Source organism: Camelus dromedarius, chromosome 4 (genome assembly GCF_036321535.1).
Source record: "Camelus dromedarius isolate mCamDro1 chromosome 4, mCamDro1.pat, whole genome shotgun sequence".
Taxonomy (NCBI): domain Eukaryota; kingdom Metazoa; phylum Chordata; class Mammalia; order Artiodactyla; family Camelidae; genus Camelus; species Camelus dromedarius.
The window spans coordinates 37,006,032-37,033,415 of NC_087439.1; the positions used below are offsets into that span (position 1 = coordinate 37,006,032).

Sequence of the window (27,384 nt, forward strand, 5' to 3'; positions counted from 1 at the left end):
TCCTAGGTTAGTTAGGCTCTGATAATACCTCAGCAGGTTAGGTTCTAGTTAACTAGATTCCCTGAGGGCAGGGTTTGTTAAAAACAGATTCTCTGGTGTATTTCAAAATGGTTCCTTTTCCTTTCTTCCTGCCAGAAGTCTGAAGGGATTTTTCTTTGATACTGATTGTGGAAATCTGGTTGAGCTGCTGGAGGTAAATCTCACAATATTGTGGGGGCCATCCTGTTACTGGCAATTCTTCAGTTATACTACAGGTTTTCTTATCTAGCCCTGCTTCCTGTGGTGGCTTCAGCTCCTGAGTCTCTACTCCATAAGCCAGAACTCCCTGTATTCAAATGTCTGTCTGATTCTCCAATCTTGAGGGCAGTGGTTTGCCACCTCCCCTCTCTAATGGAGCCAAGAAGAGTTGTTGATTTTCAGTATGTTCCATCTTTTTACTTGTTGTTTGGATACAGTGAGGACTTCTAAGCTCTTTATGTGAAACTGGAAAATGGAACCACTATTCCTTCATTTTTAACAGGAATATATGGTCCCCTTCCTAGGGACTGGAGACCTGTGTCATTTGTTTTTTCATAAATAAAGGCAATTAACTCATTCATCTATAGGAAATGATGGAATGTGAAATTCAAAATATTTTTTTAAACTTCAGGAAAAATGGAAATGTTCTCTTACTAGTACTTTAAAATGTTTTAATAGTTCTATTTAATAGTTCTGTATTCTAAAAATCTACTTCACATTCTATTTATCTTAAAAGCATTTTTCTTCTTTCATCTACCTTATACTAATAATTTTTGTTCATTTCTTTTCCACCACACATTCTTTTCCTGTATAAAATAAGTTAGGAATATTGCAAAGATAGTCTATGCCAATTTTGCTGTGAAGAAAGCTTAAATTTCAAACGTGGTTCTGAGAGCAAGGAAACAAGTCTTCTAAACAAGGCGTGAACACTTCTATCAACGTCTAAGAGTTGCTTTTCTCTTACTTCAGTTGATTTAGAAGTGCTGTAGTATATTTATTTCTTTGTGTACATTTTTCTTTAATAAAGAGAAGAAATGGCAATAGTTTCTATGTGGCTTTCTTCCAAGCACAGGTAAGACTAAACACTAACATTTTGATTTCTGGACAAAATCAAGAAGAATTATTAAAATTTACCTTTAAACTCTTTACTCAAACTTTTTAGATACAAATTTTCATCTACCCAGTTAATTTTTAATGCCATAATTTGATTAGCATCTTATTTATTCAGATGAAAAGTTATTAACAAGGCCTATTAAAATCCTGGTATACGACTTCATAAAAATAATTGTATTTTAGAAGTACTCTAGCAATTTGTATTGCTGTGACTAGTAGCAAAATTAATGTACCAGGAAAACATTTAGTTATCAACCTACCAAAATGCTCATATTAATTTATTTATAAGAATGTTAAATGACATAGGAGAAAACCAAATATTCATTAAAATTATATTGTATATGTTCAGTCATATCCTATGACACTAATGTGCAAATACATGTTCAAAATCTTCAATTCAAGTAACTATTTGAGACAAACTTCATAAGATTTAAAAATATCTTACTAAATGGACTTGAAAAACAATGAAACAATCACTTTCCTGAGAAAAGCCTTCCTACAAATTTGGGCAAAATTAACTGTATGAAAACAAAACAAAAAAGTAGTGAATTAATATCCTCTAAAAACTAAATTAAAATATAATTTTTAAACTGAAGAGTTCTTAGCTTTGAAGAGAACAATATTCAAACCACAGCAACAAAATCAATCACCACCAACATGTTTATGTGATGTGCTAAAGCTAAGAATTACAAACATTAAATCTAAGTGAAATATTTAAAGCACATTACCAGTTTCATACTTTTTATGATGACATAATAGAGAAAAATGTAGGATTTCTTCTATATTGTCCATGGTGCAAATGGCCAACTTGTCAAGAGTGGCTAAGGCTCCACTGTAAAAAAACTTAGATTGGACTCTGGGATAGAGAATAGGTTATTTAAGAAGCTAAGTAGTATGTACGTGTGTATGCATATAGGTTTTAAAAAATTATTATGATATAAAAAAGTATTGATGAGATGTTTTTAAATACCTAAAGTGTATTCAATGGCTTTAGCAAATTGCTGAGTAAAGGAAACAAGAATAGTAGAAAAAAGAAATTAAGATAATTACTAGGCAGGCTGGTAGTATAACAGGCACAGTATAATGCAAGGTGGTTAAGTATATTGGGTGATTCTGGAGGAAATAGTTATCATTTCTTATAATTGAATATGTAGGTGACAGAAATGCATAACAGTATTAATACACGAAAAAGATTCCAAAGGGAACTAAACGATATTTAGTTTTCTGCATAGTTAATAGTTCTGAATAGTACCATTTTCAAAATAGAAAATCCAGAAATAAATCCAGCATACACTTGAAAATTCAATGTATGATAAAAGTAATCTTTCTAATCACAAAGAACAGATTATTTAAGGAATGCTCCTGGCAAAAGTGGCTATCCATTGAGAAGAAAATAAAATTGGATCCTATTATCTCATTTCATATACAAACATCAGTTTGAGTTTAATTAAACATAATCTAGAAAATCTAGGATATTACATGATACAACCTAGGGATAGGTAATACTGTTTTAAGCTAAGCTAGAAACCCAAAAGTTATAAAAATTACAGACATGTTTTACCATATGAATGTATCTACAGCAAAAGATAATAAATGGCAAGTCAACAGACAATAGAGTTTAAAAAAACACTGAGAACCCAGGACAGAGTAGTAATACCTATGACCCTGAAAAAAAAAAAAAGGATAAACAACCAATATAAATAGGGATTTAGAGAAAAAAGTACTTTTGATTGAAAAATTAAGATGAATATGCATATTGAAATGTGATGCTGTTTTATAAAACATAAAAATCTCTACATGAGTATTTCTCTCTCTGCACCTGTGTGTTAAATAACTATTCTTTTAACACTGTATGACTGTGCAGAAAAAATGCAGACGGATACTCACTAATTTTGCAAGAATGCTTATGGAGTAGGAAATGAAGGTGGGAGAGCTAAATTAAAAAGGAAAAGAAAAGGGAAGAAAAGAGAAAAAAAGAAAAGAAAAGGAGGGAAAAAAAAGCAAAAGAAACAGTCTACTAAAATAGCTAGTATGTATAATCACATACATACATTGTTATAAAGTTCTACACAAGCGTGGACATGAAAAAAAAAGAAAAAGATTAAAAAGGATGTTGCAACCAGACTTGCCAGAGGGCATATCCAAGGAATTTATATCAGTATCAGTATTTAGATCTGCTTCTGCTTGCAATCTCACAAAATGTAGTCCAAAGTGGCCGTGGAGGCAGAGTATAGTCCTTGATTATTATCAATCTGAAGTTGTATGTATGTGTTTAGCTTGACTGTATTAAAGAAACAGGGGTAAATTCAATCTGGTTTTATGGTTTACTCCAGGGGTCAGCAAACTTTCTATGAAAAACCAAATAGTAAATACTTTAGGTCATCGGGGCCATATCATCTCTATCACAACTACTCAACTCTGCCACTGTAGGCTGAAAGCAGTCATAGACTGCAATGGTTAATTTTATGTGTTAAGTTGGCGAGACTAGAGTATCAAGTTCTTTAATCAAATGCTAACTTAGGCATTGTAGTGAAGACAGGTATTGTATACAATTGGTTGTTTCTCTGGAGAATCCTGACTAATACACAGACAATATATAAACTACACGGACAATATATAAACTAATGGGCCTGGCTGTGTTCCAATAAAACTATTTACAATAACAGGTGGTGAATTAGATTCGGCCTGTATACCATAGTTTTCCAATCTTGGTTGGATAATAATAAAAGATAGCTGCTTTTATTAAAAACTCAACATTTTAGGTAGTGTGAACAGTGCTTCACATATGGATTCTAAGTGTCCTATAAACTGAGAATTATTCCTGACCAGGCCAGATGTTCTGGATCAGCAATGTGAGCAGCAATGATCTTCCTAGAACCAATGAGATCTAGACCATAAGCTTAAGTTTAAGAGTTTCTCAGAGAAGTTTTATCTACTGGCTTTGGGGATTGAAAATTATTGCTGCTAATCCAACAGAAGTCAACCAACAGAATGTCTTAGATGCTCATTTATTAAATATGGCACCTTTCAATTAAAATTGGTAAGGGGAAATTAAAATTCACAAAATCTCTATCAGGGGGTTTATTATTTTTAAAATAAAAAATTTTTTACATCAAAGATTTACAGCTTAGAAGGAAGAGTCTTCAATCTATAGACTTATTAAATAATAACAAATACCATATTTTTAAATTTACCTGTAAGTTTAAATAGTAAATCCTCAATTTGGTCGATACCACAAGGTTCCTTTCTCCAGAGATCAATAAAATTCCCATTGAAGAAGAAATTGTCATCCTTTATTTTCAATTCAGGGACCTCCCTATAAGCACTCTTATCTCATTTCCACGTATTACCAGTTGTTTCTCAAAAGTTTAAGAAATAACCTACATTTTAAAATGATTTGATTTACAAAAAGCAAATATAACTATATCTTTTCAAGATCACATTACTTATGTAAAATAAAGAATATCTATAAAATTGCCCTTGCTATAGAGAAGTTTCTTACATTAGGTTGTGAATGATAAAAAGTAGGGAGAATGGGAACTTTGAAATTCAGTATCTGAAAGAGAATTCTAACCTATTAGGTAGTTGAAGAAATATTTAAGCATTAGAGTAAAGGGTTATTATGACCATGACCAAAGATTGATAAATTTATAAAGTAGAAGGCGGAAAATTAGTAACAGTAAAGAAGACCTTAAATTTAGAGAAGTCAAGTTCAAAAACGGAAACTAGTATGTTGGTGTGCCAAGAGGTGAACAAAGATATTTAGATACAAAAAGGAGTGTTAGAGTTGATCATAAGGATAGAAAGATCAGCAAAGGTAGGTCAAGTGGGGGAACTCTGTGCAAAAAAGGCAACCATGGGGTCTACATTGGTCAGAACAGCTCTAATTTCAAGTATTTTGCCTGTCAAATCATCGGTCCTGATTTTAAGTTCAGAAAATATAGTTACTATCGTACCTACTTGTATCTACACTTCCTATCAAATTGTCTTTAACACAGAAAATCTCAGTATTTGCTGATAATGATAATTATCTGGAAACTCAAATCAGAGAAAGTACATTGAAAAACTGTATCAACTAATACTTCTTAAAGAATAAAAACATACTTATTTGTGGCCTTTATTTACTAGCATCAACAAGAAACTGGAGTCTGAAAGGTGTTTAGCATAGGAAATTGGTGCCACACTCACCTCTGCTGATATTATCAGTGTTGGGTGGGGATGAAGCTATAATCTGCCAAAATCTGAACCATCCTTGCCAGGTTTGGGGGTACTGTAGAAAAGTTACCTCTACCAGGTCTAATTGGTAGCTCAGCAAAATGGTGCAGTCATTCCTCTTCACGCAGAATGTACTTGAGAAGAGGCTGTTTAAGGGACCTATGTAATAAGCCCCAGAAAGATAATATTAGTAGTGATTTAGACATGGAATGTAGCTAACAATTATGGAATGTTTACTATGTTCCGGAAACTGATGCATTTTCTTTTAATCCTCTCAACAACCCTATGGGTTATAGGTACTCTTATTAACCCAAGGTTAAGGAATTGCTCAAGACAACAAAGGCAGTAAGAGGCAAGGCTGATATTTGAACCCATGCAGTCTGGTGCTTCAGAGTGTGTATACCCATAGTCACAATGCTACAGGTTTACACTCAGACAGGCTGGAGAAAAAAAAAATCAGTTTTCTATAAAGGGCAAATTAATTTTCTCAAACTTAATCTCTATTCACTTTATCCCATACCAGATGGTTAATCTTCAAATCATATTTTAAAGTTACACTGGCATTTATGTGCCAATTTTAAATAATAATAATCTGTAATATTTTACAATTTACAATAGTGAAAATGGACAATCTGTTAGTCTCCAAGACACAGTGAAATAGGGATGATACTGACAGTGCACACCCTCCAAATGAAATGACAAAGAAATAATATAAATTTCATACTTCATTTATTAATTTTATTTAGATCTAATGAATTGCTTAAAACAACCTAATTAAATAGGTCAGTTTCCAAATCAAGTGCCATCAGTATGCCTCCAAGTTTCAGTAACTTATTTTTATCGGTGAAGTTTTGTTTGATACATTATTCAAAGCCTACGTTATCACCTAACTCCACAGAAATTGTGGCTTTTTCCTCTAACCTACTTGTTTTTATTCATTAGTATTCATTTACATCTTGGTTTATCACATTTACAGTGTTCTAAAGTTTCTTCTCATTCTCATCAGACCATTTACCTCACAATTTTCCTCCCTCTTTTTTAAATGGATGCGTTTTTACTGTAAAACCTGTAGCTACACTACCAAAGATTAGTATCACGATTTTAAAAGACGACTGCAAAAGTACACCACCAGAAACACTGAATCACCACGAAGAACGAACAGTCCCGGATAAATCCGCTCTAACCCGTAAAGGGGAGGGCTCGCAGCCATCACATAGGGCAGGCAGGGAATGGGAGGAGGGGAGGTCGGAAAAGGCAGTGTTTGATTCAAGTCAGTAAACGTTCACTGCGCCACTCACCAAGCGCAAAAAAAAAAAAAAAAAAAAAAAAAGATGGGCGGAATTTCAAGCAGTGGGCCTGGCAGGTGTGCCGGGGGGCAAGCGCCTGTGGCGCGGACTCGGGCGCTGAGCAGCGGCAGGGTTGGATCGCCCCTCTCGCCCTTCGCCAGTCAGCTGAGGGCGGCCAACTAGGGCCTGGCCTCCAGAGCCCGGCTCCCGGGACCCGCACACTCGTCGGCCCAGCCGCCAGCCCGCCGGCCGACCAGCCGCAGCCGCTTACCGATGGCGCCTCGCTGCCTCCCCGGGGGCAGCCCTTCAACGGTTGCCGCAGTCAGAGCACCACCCCGTGGTGGGGTACGTCGAACCCTCCCGCAGCTCTCGGATCCACGCAGCGTCCCCACTCTCGCGAGAAGTCGGCGGAGTCCGCGAAGTGGGAGGAGGAGAAGGGAGGGGCATTTAACGGTGGCGGCTGGTTCTGCGCCGGATTCGGGAGAGGGGCGGGCGCCATTGTGTTTGTCTTACTACTGTTCTGCCTCGGTTAGAGGCCTAGAACTCCAGCAGGAAGGCGGTGGTGTGATCGCTGGGAGCGGGACGCGCCCTGTTCAGTACCAGCTCGGGAGCGAGGGTAATAAACTGCGGAGCTCGGGCTTCTCCCTCTTAGGGAGGTGGTTCTAGTCAAGGCCGCTGGTGGGGGAGGGGAGGAAACGAAGTGCAGGCCTGGGGACGCCGAGGCCGCTTCCTTCCTCTCGAGATGGGCGGAGGACCGTGATCCGGGACCGCGGGTACGAAGGGGGGCTGGGCGCAGGCCTCCTCTGTCGGTGGCCTTTCGTCCGACGGTGGAGTTTGTGACGGGTGGAGGGGGCAGGTTGTGCGTCTTCTTTACGGACGAGCGGCGGGTCAGGGCAAGGGGCTTGAGCCCTATTTTGGTCTTTGGCGGCCTCCTCTTCGATCCTGAGCCCTGCCGGGCAGTGTCACGAGTAAGATATTTAATGAGCGAGCTATTGACGGCGGGGGAGGCGTTGGGCTCTACTTACCCAGCCTCGAACCGAGAGGACTTTACCAACCTTAGATGGGCTAGAGATTTGCTTATTGATGATCGTCCCTGTTTTTGATATGCGTAATACTTATGGATTTCTTTTGTGTTGTGGTAAGTTGTATGTTCCTCAAGTTGAAATAGGTGGTGGTATGTATAAAAGCGGACCTGTTGGCGTGAGAAGTAAGAATATGAAAGACCAGTAATAGAATACAATACTCCCTCATTTTGGTGAAACTGCGTAGTGAGGAAGAATGTGTACACACGCCAAAAATACTATACATTTTTCCCCTACGTACAGATGTAAATATATGGAGAACATCTCTGTCTTGGTAAAAAATTCATCGTGACTGATGTTTACTATTTAGAGTGAAGGTGCCAAGTGAAACCGAATTCAGTAAGGTTTTTTTTTTTTGGTTTTGTAGGATGTTTTAGGTGTTTTTCTTTTTTCATTAGTAAAATAATTTAAAAATCTTCCCTTTTCTTGCTCCCATCCATCTGTTTCTGTCTAGAACTAAGAGGTAAGGTTAAAGGTGAATTTTTGATTTAAAAATCAAACGGTATACTGTTGTAAACAAAGAAGACACACAGTGTAACTAGATTTTTTTTCTTTACGTGAGCTAAAATTTTGTTTGAGAAATGGGATCTATATTTTATTTACAGCTCTACAGCGTTTTGTGAAACAGTGGTGTATGAGGCACTAGAGGCACGAAGATCTGGGTTTAAGTCTTGATTTCGCCAGTTACTTAACCTCTTTAAAATTCCTTAGAAGCATAGCAGTTAATTCCTAGAGTTGAGGTGAGGGTTAAATTACATAAAATAGTGTGTAGCAGTCAACACATAATACTTGCAGAGTGAAGTTTTGGTGAATATAAACAATTGGAGTTGATACTAAAGTCAAGTTGTTTGTATTTGTTCCTCCTGGTCAGAATTTTAAATTTTCCAATTTTACTCTCCGTGTAATACGTCCCTCAGAGTGCTGACTGCTTCTCCAACGCACAGTAATACATATTTATGTAAGTTCTGTACTACAGATATTTTTAGGTAAGAATTTTCCACAACTCTTCTTTTGCCCTAAACTATACCACAGGTGTAAGCATAGTCCTCTGTGTTTTTTCCAAAGTTGCAGCTGGGAACTGCTGGGTCAGATGTGTTGAATAAGAATGATTAAAAATTACTGCTTACTTAAATACAAGTGATTTCTTTTTCTGCCACGTTGACAAGAGAGCTTAATTTCCCAGAAAACACAAAGATGCCCCTGTATAGACATGCCCGTATAGAAATGTTCTACATGAAGGTCTCAGATGTGTGAACATTGTAAAGTCATCCATGGCCCCAGTTTTTAATCAGCTCCATATCCATTTCAACACAACTCTTCATTTAGTATATGTTCAAGAATTGCCTGCTTAATTTTAGGGAAATAATTTTAGTGGTGCAAAACTATCAATACAAAACACTTAATGATAATTTGTTATTTGTTATGTTTTAGCTACTAAATTAGGGCTTCACATCTTTACAAGAAGGAGCTTGACACAGCTTCTGCCTCCACAGTTCACAGTGTAATCATCAGACTAATGAGTAAACAAAAACTGCTTTTATCTTAGCGTTTAAGTGTATGAATGTATTGTGGGAGCGCAGAGGATGGATGTTTAAACTTCGGGGAAATTTTTACAGGAAGTATTGCTTTTACTGAGATGTGAAGGATGATTAGGAATTTGATAAGGAAACTGCAAAGTCATAGTGTCATGGTTTGTTTTAGGACTGGCAAGTTTTTTCCCTGTAGCTGAAACAATTGAATGGAAGGTTAGAACATGACATGAAAGACCTTCTCTACTGTTTTGGAAAGTTAATGCTCAATGCTGTTGGGAATAAATAGCTCGTGTGTTCCTAAGCTAGATAAATGATTTTAAAATTATCTTTTTGGATACATCTTTCCGTTACTACAGACAATTAAATGCTAGTTAATAACATTGGGAAATGGGTAAGTGAAATGCACAGGCTTTCATCAAATCCCATTTTTAACCAACAAATTAAACTTAACTGATTACCTCTACCATATTAAACCTTTTAACTGTTAAGTAACTGAATCAACAACTGATCATATTAGCGTGATCACAGTTTAAAAGGAGTAAGATTTTGAGTTCTTAACTGAGATCCACTTGAATTCACTAAAGCAGAATCATAGTGAAATGATTTACCTTCTCACAGTTATTATTTTATAAAAATTCTGTCTTTAATTCGGTTCCTGATCATAAGATGAACCCAAAAAGGGGGAGCCAGGATAAAATGATAGTTGGGGAGTGGGCTGGGTTTTAATTTTCACTGCTCTTAATTTTTAACTTTTCTACTCTGGTCTGAACTAATGTGGTCAAAGCTGGTTTTTCTTGTTCTCAAATATATTTCTCTGTGCTCTACAGGTTAGACTAGATAAGTTGAACATCTGGTTTTAAAATTACCTACTGTCATACACCACTTTTGTCAGCAGCTTTAAGAAGACAAATTTTGAGCCTTAAAACTAATTTTTATCTCTTCATTATGATCATTGCACTTCAGTGTAACATGTTTCCACTTTAAGAAAAAGCTGTAAAATTAGGTTTCCAATTATTGAATGAAGATTGAAACTTGACACAGATTTACAGATTAAATATAAATCTATTTTCAGATTAAGATATTGAACTTTTTTCTAGTTCTTTTTTTTAATTGAAGTATAATTGGTTTACAACGTTGTGTTAATTTTTGGTGTACAGCATAGTGATCCAGTTATACATATACATATTCCTTTTCATATTCTTTTTCATTATTGGCTGTTACTAGGTTTTGAATATACTTCCCTATACTATACAGTAGGATGTTGTTGTTTATTAGTTGTTATTTTTTAAGACTTGGGTATATCTTTGTATCTTAAATATTTGTCAACTAAAAATCAAGAGACTTTTTTTTAACACGTTGATTGCCATTTCACCCAAACCTAGGTAACAGTTGGGTTTCCTCAGGGGCACCCAATCCACAGTGGGTGATCAACATTGAAAGACTCAAAAAGTTCTGTGCTTTCAAAGTGCTTTCCTCAGGTGACTGCCCTTGGTTCCTATGTCTCCATATTCACTAAGATCAGTAAAACACTAGGATTTCCCATTAAGAGAAAAAAAATTTTCCCCAGACCCAGGTTTTTTTAAACAAAAGAATATACCAGTTAGAGGTAAATAATGGAGTTGTAACTATGTATATATTTCTGGAAGACTTGACTATTGAAATACATTGGTATTTTGTGCAGTAACTCTGGCCTTCATACCACTGTATAGTAATATACTTTTGGTAATTCAGTAACATCAACTCCCCTGGATATTTAAGACAAAATCTAGTTAGACCCTGATATAGAATCAGAGTTTCCTGAGACTGGCTGCATAATGATAATTGTAGGAAAGAAAAAGGATAAGTTATGAAGTTTTACTCTATTGCTACATAGCACACTACCTCAAAACCCTGAGGATTAAAACTACTGTTTACAATTTTTTTTTTTTTAATTCTTTGCACCTGTTGGGTAGTTCTGCTGATTTTGCCTGGATTCACTCATGTATCAGTATTCAGCTGGAGGATTTCTCAGGCTGGCAGGTCCAAGATGGTGTCACACTTCTAGTGCTTAGTGTTGGTTAAGATTTAGGCTTGCTCTATGTGATCTTTTATGACATGGGGGTCTCAAGACAGCATTCCAAGAGAGTGAACGTGGAAGCTATAAGACTTCTTATAGCCTAGGAAATCATGTGTCACTTACACTACATTCTGTTCGAGTAAGTCTCACAAGGGTTGCCCATACTCAGGGGATGAGGAAATAAGATACCACCTCTTCCTGGGCAGACCAGCAGCATCAAAATACAAAGGGATGTGGGTATTCAGCTGGGAGGGATGTATAGCCATATTTTGTAATTTACCTCAGATTGCTTAGAACATTTTAAGAACAGACATTCTTAAAGATGTCATGATTGTGGTTTGCTTTAAAACAGAGGATGGTAAAATCGTCATGTTGATAGTTGTTGAAGACTTGATTGGCACGTTGAGGCTCATTATTGTCTACTTTTGTGTATGTTTAAAATTTTTTCCTAGTTAAAAAAATTTTTAAGGCATATTCAGGTAATCTAAATTCCATTTTGTGAAGTGATTTTGACCTTATTTTCCATTTATTATTTACCAGAATAGTACTCCGTTGTTTAATGTTTACTACTTCCTTTGTGGTATGTTGATACTAGGGAGTATAAATCAGTATAAATTTCGAAAGAGAATTATTCTTAGACATTTATAGATTTTATTGTAATGTGAGGTTAAAAAAGTGTACTTTTCATTTGCTAGTAATTGTTTCCCTTAATTAATAAAGTTAAGCCAAGTACATTAAAGAAATTTTGGAAAACTAACTATAAAGTAGAAAACAAAACCCAAATGGATATACAGTAAAATGTTAATAATGGTTATTTTTTCCTAATTTTGTATGCATATACTTATATAAGTATGGTTATAAGTTTTCTTTACTCCGCAACGGTTATCTTCCCATACATAAATCTGAATGACTTTGGGAAGTCTTTTTACTATGTGTTAAAGACAAATTTCAAATAATGAAAAAGCCAAAATAATGTCTACTAAGCTATCTGTATGAAAATCTTTTAGCACTGATAATATTGTTTAAAAATAGCTAGTATTTGCTGAATATATACTGTGTGCCAGCAAAGCTCATGGTGTACCTCTGAAGTGGGTACTATTATTATTCCCATTTTGTACATGTAGATATCAAGCATTAAGAGAGATTAGGCCTAGAGTCACACTAAGTAAGGGAGAGACTTCAAAGCTTGCATTCTCAACTATCTTGTTTTTACAAACAGATATTGGCTTAGTTGCTAAAAAAAAAAAAATTGGGCAATTTATCTTGCCTATACTTTTTCCTGTTTTGGAAAAATTACCTTTATTAATGAATGCATTTAAAATAAAGGGAAAGTCTTAGGTATAGGCTGTACACCTACTTGTTAATATGGATGGGCCTGGGGCCTTTTTTTAGTCTGGTTATTTGGTTTATGACTACTGTGTGACTTTTGACAGATCCTGAACAAGACTGTTACTGTAGGAATGGGACACAGTGATCTATAGAGTGATAGAAGAGGATACATGTTATTTAAGAGATCCCTTTTTAAGCAGAATCATCGAAAAACCTTTGAGCATTACACTGCTGATTCTCCGATCTTAGGAATTAACAGCTTTCCAAATTTGGTAGACCAAAGATTCAAGTCCCAATTGGTAAGCAGCTTGTTGTGGTGCTCAGAGAAAGCATTACTCTTGAGTAGGGTAATATGTAGAACTCCTTTGCTCCAAGTGTTTTTCTTACACTACCTGAAGTTTTTCAGTTTACTTTCTCATAGTGCCCTAAATTCTACTAATTAGACACTTAGTGGAGGGGGCCACTATGACTGACCAGATAAAAGGTACAGTTCAAGCAGAAGGCAAGGAATAGCATTTGTGTATAGGAAAAAGTAAAATCAGTATAAGTGTATTAACCCATATTGCTTTCCTGGGTTTTCAGAACTATTTCCAGCATGCTTCTAGACCTCTTTTGGGCACTTCAGGCTACCTGTTTTTTTAAAAACCAGCTCATCTTGGGTACTTCCTTGTCCTCCACTCCCAACTCCCTACAAAAAAAAAAAGAAAAAAAAAGAAAAGGGAAATGGAAAGGGGAGGGGGAAAGGGGGGCAAAGGGCAAATATTTGTTCTTCAGTACACTGAATAATCCCTCCCTCCCACCCCCCCAACCCCGCCCAGTTGTTAGGTAAATTCTTTTCTACCTGTAATGTGTTGAACCTACTTTCTATCCATGTATTTGTGCCCTCACTAATTTGTCTTGGAGCAAGTGTGTCTCTTCCTAGTAAATTGTCCTTAATACTGATTTAGTTTAGGAAGTTTTTTGGTTTGTTTTAAGCTGACTCTTTTCCAAAAATTTTAGTAGCTACTGAGCCTGCTACAGCCTGTAGCAGTAGTCTGTTTCCCATGGTTTCACAGATACAGTAAGATACTGTAAGAAATGCAGGAAGCTATATAAACCTATTATTAGGGCTAGGCAAAACTAAATTTTTTTGGACTAATTGTTTCATCTTTGTACACTCTTTAATTGCTTGTCAGGAACATAATTTCTGGGGCTCTTAGAAAAATAGTATACAACTTACTGGTGGTTAAAAAGCTTCAAAATCTGAGCAAAGGACACAAGATTGCCTTAACAATTTAGATATAATCTACCTTATGTGTGTATTTCCTTGAGAGTCTTTTCTGTTCCTCTCTCCCCTTCCATGCCTTCAGTTTCATCCCTCACACTCACATTATTTTGTTTTCCAGTTCTTCATCGTTTAGCGTCTTTATGCTTTCTTCCTCTTCTTCTATTTTCAGTCTTCAAAAGTCAACTCATAGGTTACTTCATTTGAAGTCTTTCTCATCTTGTTGGACCTTTTGGTTCCCCATCCAGTGCTCCAATAGCATTTTATAATTTTCTTAAGTGTAATTTTCAGCAGTCTGGTATGAATATCTAATCTAGATGCTAGTATAATTGCTAATTATTTTAGTTGGCATTTTGAGGGCTTCTTGACTATGATCAAATCAACTCAGCCAGTTCTCTTCAAATTTTTATTCTCTGCTCTAGTTCTTTCCTTCTGTACTTGTAATTAAATGTACAGTAGACTTTCTTACTCTTTCCTCAGTGTCTCTTAAACCCTGTATTGTATTTACCATAATCTGTTTTTCCATCCTTCATTCTGGATAATTTTCCTCTAGCCTGTTTCCCAATTCCCTAGTTTTTCAGTTTTGCTAGGCTACTGGTAAAATGCATCAATTTCCCAGGTTGCTAAAATTAGGGCCATCTCTTCATCTTGTTCTGTTGACTCTTATCTTTTGACGATAAATTGTTTTTTTCCGTTGTATTTTTGTGTCTTATAATTTTTGATTGAATGTGAAACATTGGAAATAATAGTAGAGACTGAGATAGATAATATTTATGCCTAGAAACAGGCATGCTCTTCTGTCAGACTGCTAGAGAGGTAGGTTGAGTTGGTTTAGTCTATAGTTGAGCTAGGTTTGAACTTTATTATTGCTTTATTTACTTTCAGAGTATTCCAGCAGCTACATGGTGCTTGGTATGAGGCTGGAGTGCTAGAGGATTTCTTTCAGCATTCTTTGATTAGCTTCAACTTCCTTCAGGTCCTGCGTATCTGCACCGTAGAGGAGTCCAAGGCACTAAGGCTGTTGTAACTCCCTTAGCAGTAGACTGCTCTTCTTATTTGGAGCAAAGCTCATGGTGAAAGGAGGTGTTCTTAGCTCTATGCATCCTTCTCCAGTCGTAGGCAGGGGCTCTGTGCCTGATCCTCAGACGTGGGGCTATCCCAAGATTTCTGCACTTCTCCCTGTCTCCTAGGATATAGAGTGCAGGCAGACCCTGCCATCTCCACCCTACCAGGGTGAACTGGAATTAGGATTTTTTTAAGGTGGTAGAAAACAGTTGAAAGTTTCATTGGGAAATGGTGCCGGTGTTGTTACTAGTAGGATAAAATAGAAAGAGGAAAGTGTGTCAGTTAATGATGAGTTCCCTTTAGACAAGGCCTAGTGTGCTATTATTAGAGACAAACTTTGTTGTTTTGCCCAGAGTAGGCCTGATACTCAAGTAAAGTCTTGCTGAAAAACATTGTAAAATTCAATTTAAATTTGTCTGCATTCTAGTATAAGTTGTGACATTAATTTTTCAGTTGCATTTAACATGTGACTGTGAGATCTTATTAACTTGAAGATAACACTGGGCACAGAAGTTTTTGCATGTCAGGTAATGACATTGAATTCTTTTAGGCTTTTTTAACCTAGACTAAAAGTTTAAGGTAAGATTTCTGTAGAACAGATTTGAATTGTACTGTTTATAGATAGGAGAAACTTTTTTTTGGTTTAAAGATTCTTTATAGTGTTTAACAAGCCACCAAAAACATCAGCTTGCTTAAAGAGTTCTTCAAAGGTTTCCTTGGAAACCAAGCAGAATGAAATTACTTATTAAAAATGTAGTTAAAAAGTTGTCAATTTTTTTTAGTAGCTAACAAACCACAGGTTTATGAGATAGACAGACTACATAAATGTTAGAAGTCGTGTGAATATCTGTTTTCTACTCTTGTTGCTCAGTGTCAGTCACTATTGAAATGCCTCAAGGTAAGGGAACACTTAACAGTAAAAGACTAGTTGGGTAAACCAGCAGTTAAATATCAGCTTCAGAGAATCTTCACCCAAGAGACTTCATTTCAGAAGTTGAAAAGTTCCATATAGTAAAATCTCAAATATTGATCATAAGACTTTTGTGGCTTTGTGACTCATTATATTCTTTCTGCGTTTGAAGTTGAAGTATGTTCTGGAGAATAAAAGATATGACCTCTCGGAGCTTTCAGTGCCTCAGCTTACACAGTTACAGATGTGTTGATAAGGAACATGAGCACACACGTCCTGTGGACCTTTGATGCCTAGGACTTGAGTGAGGCTCCAAAAGTAAAAATAAGTGTGTTAATGTAAGCTTCATAGCAATGATGAGTGCTAAATGCAAATTAAGTGACAAGGCATGGCAGACAGGCACATATCTCTTCTGCTCATGCTCCACTATTCTAACTGACTTCACTTGTGAAACACAAATTCTAAGATTAAATTACTGGTAATTTAAAGATGTCAACAGAAGAGCTTTTAATCAAGTTCAGGGCCCTGTATGTCTGTACACTTATAAAGCCAGCCCTGGTGATAAGTTTTTATCTTATCACTGAACAGAGGGAGCGCTCAACTATCCAACTGTGAGATCAGATCTAAAGAAATTTGTATTTAAAGCAACTACATAGTGACAGAAAGAAAGTAAGAGACCATTATATTGACCATTGAGGAAAGATTGTACACATAAACTTTTTTTGTGTGCTTTACTCTTTAAGTCTTGGTTAAAAAGCATTGGGTGGTTCAGATACTTTTTTTCCTGCTAGTCTTTTATTCTCTCTTAAACCTTATCCTTTAGAGCACTTACAGCTGTTTAAGTTGTATGGTTATTTGTGTAGTTTGTTCTTTACTAGGCTACAGCTTCTTCATAGTCACTATCTCAGTAGGTTCATTGTTGTCCCCTCTCCCCATCTCCTTGTTTAGTATTCAATTAATGTGCCTAGCACACATTAAGTATATAAAAAAACTATTGCTTAATAAATGAACTTGAAAAGATGCCTCATAGTACCTTGTAATTGGTCTGGTAGAATTTTTTAAAGACTGTACATTTTATTTTTTACTATTTTTGTGCTTTTGACCTACAACTTACACAATCAAATTATGTAAGTTTTTCTGGTAACACCCACATTGTGAAAACTCAATCAGTTTATGTAGAGAAGTTGCCAAAAATAGTTTCATGCAGTATAAATTATAGCTCTCAGAGGACTCTGCCTCTTTGCCTTCTCCCAAGAGGTTTGTTTTGAGCAGATTTTCTACCAGGTTAGTTTCATTCTGCAAGTAAGTCTGCAAGTAAGAATTGTGTGTAAATATAATCGAAGTAAACTATGAGAGGTATGATTAAGAAGCATTATTGTTGAAGAACCATCCATAGGCCTGTGTCTTAAAAAACATTGTCTCCCTGTTTAAAATCCTTAACAAGTACAGTTCTTGTTTAGTATTTTTATAGCCTCCTTGATAAAATAACACATCTGCTACTTGTAAAATTATTTATGGGCTTTTGCAGTCAGTTTTTAACCATTAATAATCTTTCTGCTAACGTATGCCTTCTTTAAATGTCCGATTCATGATTGACGTTTTTAATAAAAAATTTTTGTAGATGTATGTATAGAATTTATAAGAAGCTGAAGGTAGGAAAGATTTATGTTAGGTGATCATATGTGTGCTTTATCATCCAAACCAGGCCACTTTTAAGAGACAACACAAGCACTATTAATAATTGTCCCGGGATAATGAGTACAAATTAGGGCTTTTCTGACCACAAACTGTGGCTGTTCTACGCAAACCAGGAAATACGGTCATCCTACTTAAAAGGAAAACAGCAGTCCTTTGCCTTTACCTCATTACCAGTCCCACTTTCCATGGGCATCAGTCCTCACATTTTAGCTGTTTTAGGATTTACCTTCATATTTCTGAATGATGTGTTTATACTGTTGATGGTTTTTCGATATTATATATGTGCTTTTTTATTTATCCTGTCCTTCCCCTACCCACCTCCATCAGACAGCATGTTTGTAGCAAGACTGTTGATTCAGTAGTCTATGTTTACACTATTTCAAATATGTAAATATTAAAGAGATCACTCAAACACTGCAGTATTGCCTTTCTTGAACAGTAACTCTATTTTCCCACATCACAATATTAATGTATTGAATTGCTATTTGCTTTAAGTACTCAGCAGTTTTTCCCATTGGTTCATCATCTCTGCCGTGTGCCAGAATAGCTTCCATACAATGCTATTTTTTCCTTAGAACTTTGCTTTGATTATCTGTGATACTGTTCCAATCTTGATCATTTGCTCCCTATGCTTTCTACATACCTTTGTAACTATTTTCTGGTTTCTGTGTCTGACTCTTTCATTCTTTACACTCCCATTTTCCTAAGACATGATCTTCATTACCTTCCTATGGTTTTGTCTTCTTTTTTTGATTGTTTTTTAAAAGCTTGCATGTCTGAAAATTTGTTTTTCTCCACTTCACATTTCACCACTAGACTAGTTATTTTTCTCAGTAGTACAAGCATTGCTTTTTGTCTTAAAAGTTTTTAAACTTGTGATTAAGAAGCCATTCTGATTGATTACTTTTCTTTTGTACATAACCCATTTTTTCACTCTTGTAAATTATAGGATCTTCTCTTTATTTCCAGTGTTCTGAAATTCAAGATGGTAATTTGTGCTTAGTGTTGGTCTTTTTTCTTTGATCCTACTAGTTACTCTTGACCTCTTTCAATGTGGAGATTCGTGTCCTTCAATTCTAGAAAGGTTCTTTCATTTCTTAGGTAATTTTCTCTCCATTTTCTTTTCTCTCTCTTTTACAAACATAATTATAGTCAAATGATAGATAACTATTCTTATTTTATGAATGAATGTCTTTTGATCTTTTTGAGGATGATTAATTAGCTCCTTTACTCAAATTTTCTCTTAAGTTCCTTTTTTTGTTGTTTACTTTGGCTTTTGTTTTATATTGGAAGTTTTCCTTGGATACCTAGTCATCCTTGATGTTTGTCTATTAGAGGGAAGCACTAAAGAAGCTGATTAGAAACTTGGTTTCTAGTAGACTTTGCTGTGGGTAGGATGGTCAAATGACAAATTAACTTTGTAATTGGGAGCATTCCAAATGTCAGTATCAAGAAATCTTCTCTGGTGTTTTGTTTGGTGATCCAACAGTAAATCTCTTGGTTTTTGACAGCATTATAGAAGCAGGACCAGGAAAGCGTTTTTGGGTCTCAATATTGAGTATATGGATTTTCTTTTATTCCTTATACTTACCTGTGCAGAGATGATTATATATTTAGGGTGGGGGGGAAATTGCCTGGGAGATCCTTATTCTCTAGAGAATAAATATCCTATATTTGGAAGAGTGGAGCTTGGGAAGAATTATTTGGGGTTTTACTGCTCCAACTATAGATTTTAATTCAACAACTCATTTTCAACCCCATGCATCACTCCTTTTTTAATGTACCTTATATCTTCACATCTTGATTCTTCCTAGGATGCTAAGGTCAACTGCTTTGCTTCCAGTTCCTACCTCTTCTAAAAAGTATCTAGGGTGTAGTTTTATCCTCTCCTGAATTATTCTACCTCTCCTCCAACTTTGGATTTTCCAAATATACATTGAAACCTCTTGCCTTTTATGTTCTTTTCCTGTTTTTTTTTTTTTTTCATGGTTAAAGTTTTTGGATTCATTTACTGTGGTTTTATAGAGGTTTTAGAAAGAGGGGCTAAAATAGATGCATAAGGGTAACCTGTTGTGTTTAACTGGAACTTAGAAGCTGACCTTTACTGATAAGTAAGCTTTCTTTGATTTAATCATGTCCCATAGTATAGCTTTTACTCTAGTTTCTCGTTAGCTGGATATCCTTAGTTGAATACTTTTAATTGACACTGGGCTTGTGTTATATCTTTTTGATGTTTGTTGTATATCTCTTACTGCAATAGACGATATGTTTTTTTGATGTTTTTGCTCTCTTCATCCTCTTTTCTGTCATTGTCTGATACTGTGTTTCTGAGACAAATATTATGGAAAATGGAAATCTTTTGTAGTAACTTTTAAGGTAAAAAGAGGTGACTGTTCCAAAACTTAGTTGATAAGTTAATGAGGTTACATGCTGAAAATGAATTAGATATTTTTAACTAAATTGTTTAAATTTGAATGTTTTAATAAAGTAAATGCACCTATCTAAGCTGCATATCAGACAAGTGAAGTGCATCTGCTTGTACTTTTCTTAATTTTAATCCACTACAAGAACAATAAGGGAACAATTTTTGACCTTGAACGTGGGTAATTTGGGGAATTGGAAGAGATTATTGTGGTTTCTTTTTATTGCTACTTTCTTTTGTCCTTCTCTTTTTACTCTCAAGACTGGTGGCATCTCAGTTGTCCAGAGGCCTCACTGTAAATTCTTTCCCCAGAAAACTTTAAAAGATTTTTTTAATTTATAAAATTAATATTTTTATAAAAGCTCTACTATCATAGCCTAAAGCTGGAAACAATCCAGTGTCCATCCACAGTAGAATAGACAAATAAATTGTATGTATTGATAATGGAATATTATATAAACCAATTAGGATGAACTTACTATAGCTGCATGCAACAGCATGAATTAATCTCACAAATATAATGTTGAGCAAGTAAAACAAGATGTAAAAGAGTACATGTTGTATGAATCCTTTTATATGTAGAGTTAAAAATCAGCCATAGCTAATGGTGAATCTTGGCCTGTGTCAAGGAATATTTAGTGACGAAAACTTAGAAATTATTCTCAGATTTTGGAAGGGGAGACAGGAAAACAAATTACAGCATATAGTATGATGTCTTAATAAAAGTATATACAAAGTGGAAGCACACTTGATCTTGTTTTAAGACTATGACCAGGAATTGAATGGGGAAGTATAGACTTCACATGCACATACAAAGGCCTGTGAGAGCGTATTGTGTTAAGGAGTGTATAGATATTACAACATAGCTAATGTTCATGGTGAAAGTATTGAACTTTGAGAATAATAAGAGTCAAGGGCAGATTCATGTAGGATTTTATAGAGATACAGAGAATTGAACTGAGTAAGGAAAAGAGCTCAGGCTTTAGAAACAGCAAACCTCAGTTTTTTATTACACTTTAATCATATTTGCTTCATTTTATGGACCACGGGGGAAACTTTGATGGACTTCAGACCTTTGGCTTGTAGAGAAGGGCGATAATAGTCTCACAATTTCATACCGGATAAATTTGCATGGTTAATTCTTGGTTTGGGCTGATCATTAAGGAGAGGATTAAGAATCAAAAGTTTGCATGTTTTCCCAAACGCAGTTACTCAAAATTTGCATTTCACAGGAAACCTTAAGAATGGAGTCTAAACATTCAAGGATTCCAAGAAGAATTTCTGTTCAACCCTCTGACTCTTTAAGTGCTAGGATGATGTCTGGAAGCAGAGGAAGTAGTTTAAATGATACCTATCACTCAAGGGACTCTTCGTTTCGACTGGATTCTGAATATCAGGTAACATCTTAATTTGAAATACGGGTACAGCCTCATTTTCAAAATCCTTGGGGGCATGATTTTCCGGATTTTAAAAAAGTGGTAGAGTATGTTTATAACATTGAGCTGGATTTGAGGCATCCTGTAATCAAAATATTAATCTGTCTGCAGCAAAATGAATGAATGTTCACACCAAGTAGCAAAAGCTTAATGTTTTTCAATCTTTTTGGACTTAAGAATTATGAGTAAGGATTGTGGTCATATATAAAATGTTCATACTTTGCAAAGACATAGAAACCTTATTACTTAAAAACATTTAAGTATCAATTTAAATTAACAGGCTGTCTTTTGGTGAAGATACATCACTAACAGTCTTTTACATGAATTTTGGCATTTTATTTTTATGATTAGTAGTGAGTTTGCATTGGTTTATAATCTACATAAAGTCATAAACTATTCTTATGTAGCTAATTTTCCTTAGGACCAGTAGCACTTTGGTTTTTCAAATAGGTTATTAGTGTTATAACAAAATGGTTGTAGTATAAAACAGTATAAACCTCAGAAGGCATGGTTTGCAGGTGTAAAGAAATTTATCTTGCTTGTCTTTCAAATTTAAGTTTATTGCATAATTGATTGACCACCTAATTAAATCATGTGATTTGCGAAAGTCCAATGTTTAGGTAACTGAATCTAAGAATCCTTCAGTGAAAATGTATTTAAGTCTTACAAATGTATATATTTATATATCATGCAGTGTTCTATATGACAGAGTCATTTTAAAGTACTTCTGCACACATAAGCATTTTACAAAATGTTAAAAGAAAGACAAATGAAATAGAATGACTTCTCTAAAATGCCCCTATCTACTGCTCACTTGCTAACTTTATATGTACTGTTTACTTGGACTTTATTTTAAATGTTGTTTGATACTGTGTTTTGTTTTGTTTTGTTTTTTCACTCTGTTGCTAGGTAAGTGTATGCTTGCCAGAGGTACAGAATCACATATTTTGCATTCTATAGGAGTGTTGTAGGTTAAACGATTGGCTTATTAAGAGCACAGAATTGGGGTTTTTTTTCCCCGTTTGATAAAATTTTGTCTACTGATCTATGTCAGATTTTTCACGTAGCTTATTAGTGAGGAACACAGACTCTGAAACCAGGCTAAAAGTCTTGAATATATTTTAAAAATGTATTGACATTCACTTTAAAATACAGCTATTTTCAGACTTTTTCTTAGAACTTGTTCTTAATGTCATAGATTATTCCAAAAGTGTAATTTTTCATTGTGGAAGTTTAATAAATAACAAGTGTGAAAAAAAAAAAACACTTTTAAGTCTTTTATTGATTGATTTTAGCAAGATTAATCAGTTTTGTAAATTTGGGGGTTTTTCTTAAGGTTTTTCAGCTACTTTAAATGACTTCCAGTCTTTTTTTCTAAGTGTGTTATAAGAACATTTCCAATCTTAAGTATATTCCTAGGCTGCTTTGCTCTTTTAATTTTGATTTAGAAACTGAAATTCCTGTGTTCTTGAGCAAAATGCTTTACTTTTCTGTTTCCTCGCGATAATGGTAATTTCCTCATACAGTATACAGTTACTTTTAAGACTAATTTAAAGAAGTAATACTTGTAAACCACTTACAACAACAGTGCCTGGAATTTAGAGAAGAATTCGAATGTTACCAATTATAATGATGGTGATTGTTATTGCTACTCTTATCTCCTGGCTTTACATTGGTTTAAGTAGATAATATTTTTAGGGTATAGTATACTATGTTATCAGAATATTTAAATTATATCACACATTTAGTTTTATTTAATGTTCTTCTTAAGATTACTCAGCTAGATGTGTATTTAATGAATAAAAAAGACCTTTGAATTTCAAAGGGAACTTTTGTTAATTGCTGATTATTTTCTCACTCAAAACTGTCTGCAACACAACACTGTCCTTCTTTATCACACTTAGTGAACCTAAAGCTTCAGATAGGAGGGTCAGGCCAGGGCATAACAGAGCAATCTCATTTATATTAAGGATCAAATGATATGAAAATACCTTATTTATACAGTACTTGGCATTTGGCAGAACATTTTTCACTTTTAATTTTAGTTAAATAGGACAGATGCTTTTGTCATTTCATAAAAGGATCTGAAATCTGGAAAGATAAGTGGTATCTCCCAATCACATGATTTTTTATACTGTGTGCCTGAGCTTAAGAATCTAAGACTTATAGATAGCATTGTCTCTTTGAGCAATCTAGGTTCTAAGTTCCAAACAGTTGATTTTCTAAATATCTTTTGGTTCTTGGTCATTTGTAAACTAGGCTGCCTCTGTTATTAATCTTGCTGATATTTCTGTAATTCCATCTTTAAATCTTTTTTACAATTTGAATGGTGGAAAACTGATCATCTTATCATTTGGTAACAGTAAGTAGAATTTTAGATATTTTTGGAAAGAAAATTTAATTTATGTAATTTATATTGTTAAAAGTAAAAATCTGGGATTATTCTGTGACTATGTAATTATTTTTGTTACTTTTATATATTTTTCGGTAACGTAAGCAACCCCTAATCCCACTTTTTGCTTTGTGGAGAGATTGATTACTTTTAATATGAAATAATAAAATAGGCTTTTTATGGAGGTTCTAGGTACTTTCTTACAATTATTTTTGTCTTTTTCTAGTTTATATATTAACTATTACAGATGTTAGTACCATTGCATATTTTGCAATAATAAGTATTCTCAAGAATTAGAAGAATCAGTGGCTATTAACATTTTTTTTTTGTTTTGGCTTGTTTATCTGTTACAAAGGTAGCTGCCAAGGAAATACATACATGCATATGTACATATGTACACAGGTTAACAAGAAAATGAAAATAGTTTTAAATGGAATGGGGAAAAATACAGATAATACTGAGAGAGTGGGTCCAGGTTGGTTGTAACAATGATAGGCATTTATAAGTTCTGCACTACTCTAAAGTTAAACTTGGGCTCTTGTTTTGGGTGTCAGAGATATCACAGGGAAACACAATTGGGTCTGTAAGGTGTTTTGTTCATAAGGGAAGGGAAGCCATGTTTGGCAGTTTGGTCTGAAAGGTGACAGTGTTGAGATATAAATCAGAAACCCTGCAGCTTGCCTACTCAAAGTATACAAGTCAGTGGTTTTTAGTGTATTCACAGAATTGTACAAACCATCATCATAGTCAATTTTAGAACCTTTCATTACCTCAAGAGAGTATCCTAGATCCTTTAGCTATCACTGCACTGTTTTCTTTACTCTCCCCGCTCGGAACTGAGCAACCACTAACCTACTTTCTGCCTCTAGATTTCCCTATTTTGGACTTTCACATTCATGAGTAGAAACATTCTGTATGGTCTTTATGTGACTAGCTTCTCTCACTTAGCATATTTTTTAAGGTTCATCTACATGACGATAGCATATATCAGCACTTCATTTCTTTTTATGGTTGAATAGCAGTTACGTATGAGGGTTCTGATCTCTATTCATCCTTGTCTGTACTTGCCTTACGTTTTGATTCTAACCATCCTGTCATGTGTGTGAAGTAGTATCTCATAGTTTTCATTTGGATTGCCTTGATGACTCATGGTGTTGAGCATCTCCTCATTGCTAATTGGCTATTTTTATATGTATAAAGAAATGTCTAGTCAGATCTTTTGCTCATTTTTAAGTTGGGTTGTTTGTCATTTTATTAATTAATTGTAAGAGCTTTTGATTTCAAATTCCACTTTTTCATTCTGGGTATAAAGAAAGGAAAACAATTGACTTCTGTATATTAACCTTGTATACTGCAACTGTACTATAATTATTTGTTAGTTCCAGGAGTTTTTTGGTCAGTTCTTTCAGATTTTCTACATAGATAATCATGTCACCTACAATCTTCCTTCCTAATTTGTATACATTTTATTTTTTTACCTTATTTCATTAGCTATAACTTTCAGTACAGTGTTGGAAAAGAGTGGTAAAATGAAAATAACAATGATTGGAACATAAGCAAATGAAATAGAGACTAAAAAGATACGTGAAACTAAGAGGTGGCCTTTTGAAAAGATAAACAAAATAGACATATCTTTAGCTAGACTCACCAAGAAAAAAATGACTCAAATAAAATAAAATATGAAAGAGGAGATGTTATAAATGATGCCACAAAAATAAAAAGAATCATAAGGGACTACTGTGAACAATTATACAGCAAAAGATTGGACAACCTATAAGAAATGGATAAATTCCTAGAAACACAAAACCTACGAAGACTGAATCATGAAGAAATAGAAGATCTAAACAGAGCAGTAATAAGTAAGGAGGTTTAATCATAATCAAAAACTCCCCGACAAAAAAGTCCAGGATCAGATCACTTCACTTGTGAATTCTACCGAACTCAGAAAAAGAATTTCTCAAACTCTTCCAAAAAATAGAAAGGGGATAATACTCCTAAACTCTTCCTGTGAAGCCAGTACTACCCTGATACCAACACTACATAAGGACACTGCAAGAAAATAAAATTAAAGGCCAGTATCTGTGGTGAACATAAATGCAAAAGTCCTCAACAAATTAGCAAACTGAATTCAAAAATACATTAAAGGGATCATGTACCATGGTCAAGTGGAATTTATCCCTGGGGTGCAAGAAAGATGGTTTATAATAAAAACTCAACAAAATGGGTGCTGAGGGAACGCACTTGAATGTAATAAAAGTCATATATGACAAGCCCATAGCTAGTATCATATTAAATGGTGAAATCCAGAAAACTTTTCCCCTAAGATCAGAAACAAGATCAGATAATGATGCCCACTCTCACCACCTTTTTTCAGTGTATTATCAGAAGTCCTAGCCACGGCAGTCAGACAGAGAAGTAAAAGGAATTCAGATTGGAAAGGAAGAAGTAAAACTGTCATTTGCAGATGATACGATTCCATATATAGAAAAACCTAAAGGTTCCATCAAAAAACTGTTAGAACTAATAAATGAATTCAGTAAAGTTGCAAGATGCAAAGTTGGTACACAAAAATCTGTTGTGTTTTTATACACTAATACAAGCTATCAGAAAGAGAAATTAAGAAAACAGTCCAATTTACAGTTGCATGAAAAAAAATAAAGTACTTGGGAGTAAATTTAACCATGGAGGTGAAAGACCTCTACCTTGAAAACTATAAAGACATTGATGAAAGAAATTAAAGAAAACACAAATAAATGGAAAGATATTCCATGCTCGTGGATTGGAAGAATTAATATTCTTAAAATATCCACACATACGTCAAAGTAATGTACAAAATGAGTGAAGGTCAAAAGGTACAGATTTCCAATTATAAAATAAGTCATGGGGATGTTGTGTACAGAATGGTGACTATAATTAATAATACTACGTTACATATTTGAAAATTGCTAAAAGAGTAGACCTTAAAAATTCTCACAAGGAAAAAAACTGTAACTTTGTAATGGGGAATTTTAACTAGAATGATTATGTGATTGTGTTGTTCATTTCACCATATATATACACATGTATACACATGTATACACACATATATAGTTATTATGTGGTACAGGTGAAACTCATTATTGTCAATTATATGTCATTTTTAAACAAAGAAGAAAAAAGCAGTGCCTTGTACCTGATCTTAATGAAAAAGCTTTTAAGTTTCTCTCTATTAAATACAGTGTCTTATCTTAAGTTTAAGTCTTTAAGCCATTTGAGTTTATTTTTGTGTATGGTGTGAGGTAGTGTTCTAATATAATTGATTTACATGTGGCTGTCCAGTTTTCCTGGACATTTTCTGACATAAATCTTAGCATTGTTCTCCTAGGGCAGTCTACTCAGGCATTAGAAATAAAAGCAAAAATAAACAAATGGGACCTAATTAAACTTACAAGCTTTTGCATAAAGGAAAGCATAAGCAAAACAAAAAGACAACCTATGGATTGGGAGAAAATACTTGCAAATGATGTGACTGACCAGGGCTTAATTTCCAGAATATATAAACAGCTCATACAACTTAATAGCAACAA

General features: G+C 34.7%; 2 protein-coding genes across 30 annotated transcripts in view; one reads left to right on the forward strand and one right to left on the reverse strand.

Moving 5' to 3' along the window:
* The window catches only part of BAZ2B (bromodomain adjacent to zinc finger domain 2B), a 290,545-nt gene extending 283,541 nt beyond the window's left edge, over positions 1-7,004 (reverse strand). For 14 of the 21 annotated variants that reach the window (XM_064484824.1, XM_031451501.2, XM_064484829.1 and 11 more), the window contains exons 1-2: positions 6,904-7,004; positions 5,320-5,505 (exon numbers count right to left, since the gene is read on the reverse strand). The gene's annotated coding sequence lies outside the window, so the exon portion shown is untranslated. The remainder of the gene's footprint in view (positions 1-5,319; positions 5,506-6,903) is intronic. The other 7 variants (XM_031451500.2, XM_031451506.2, XM_064484832.1 and 4 more) reach the window with 2 other exon arrangements.
* A 71-nt stretch (positions 7,005-7,075) lies between these two features.
* MARCHF7 (membrane associated ring-CH-type finger 7) overlaps positions 7,076-27,384 on the forward strand; it is a 46,705-nt gene continuing 26,396 nt past the window's right edge. For 3 of the 9 annotated variants that reach the window (XR_010380590.1, XM_064484836.1, XM_064484838.1), the window contains exons 1-2: positions 7,491-7,770; positions 21,223-21,387. Coding sequence is in view for 6 of the 9 variants with exons in the window: in XM_064484836.1 (XP_064340906.1) it covers positions 7,750-7,770; positions 21,223-21,387 (186 nt within the window). In the remaining 3 variants the exon portion in view is untranslated. Of the gene's footprint in view, positions 7,249-7,297; positions 7,406-7,487; positions 7,771-21,222; positions 21,388-27,384 lie in introns of those variants that run through there. The other 6 variants (XR_010380591.1, XM_064484835.1, XM_031451519.2 and 3 more) reach the window with 5 other exon arrangements.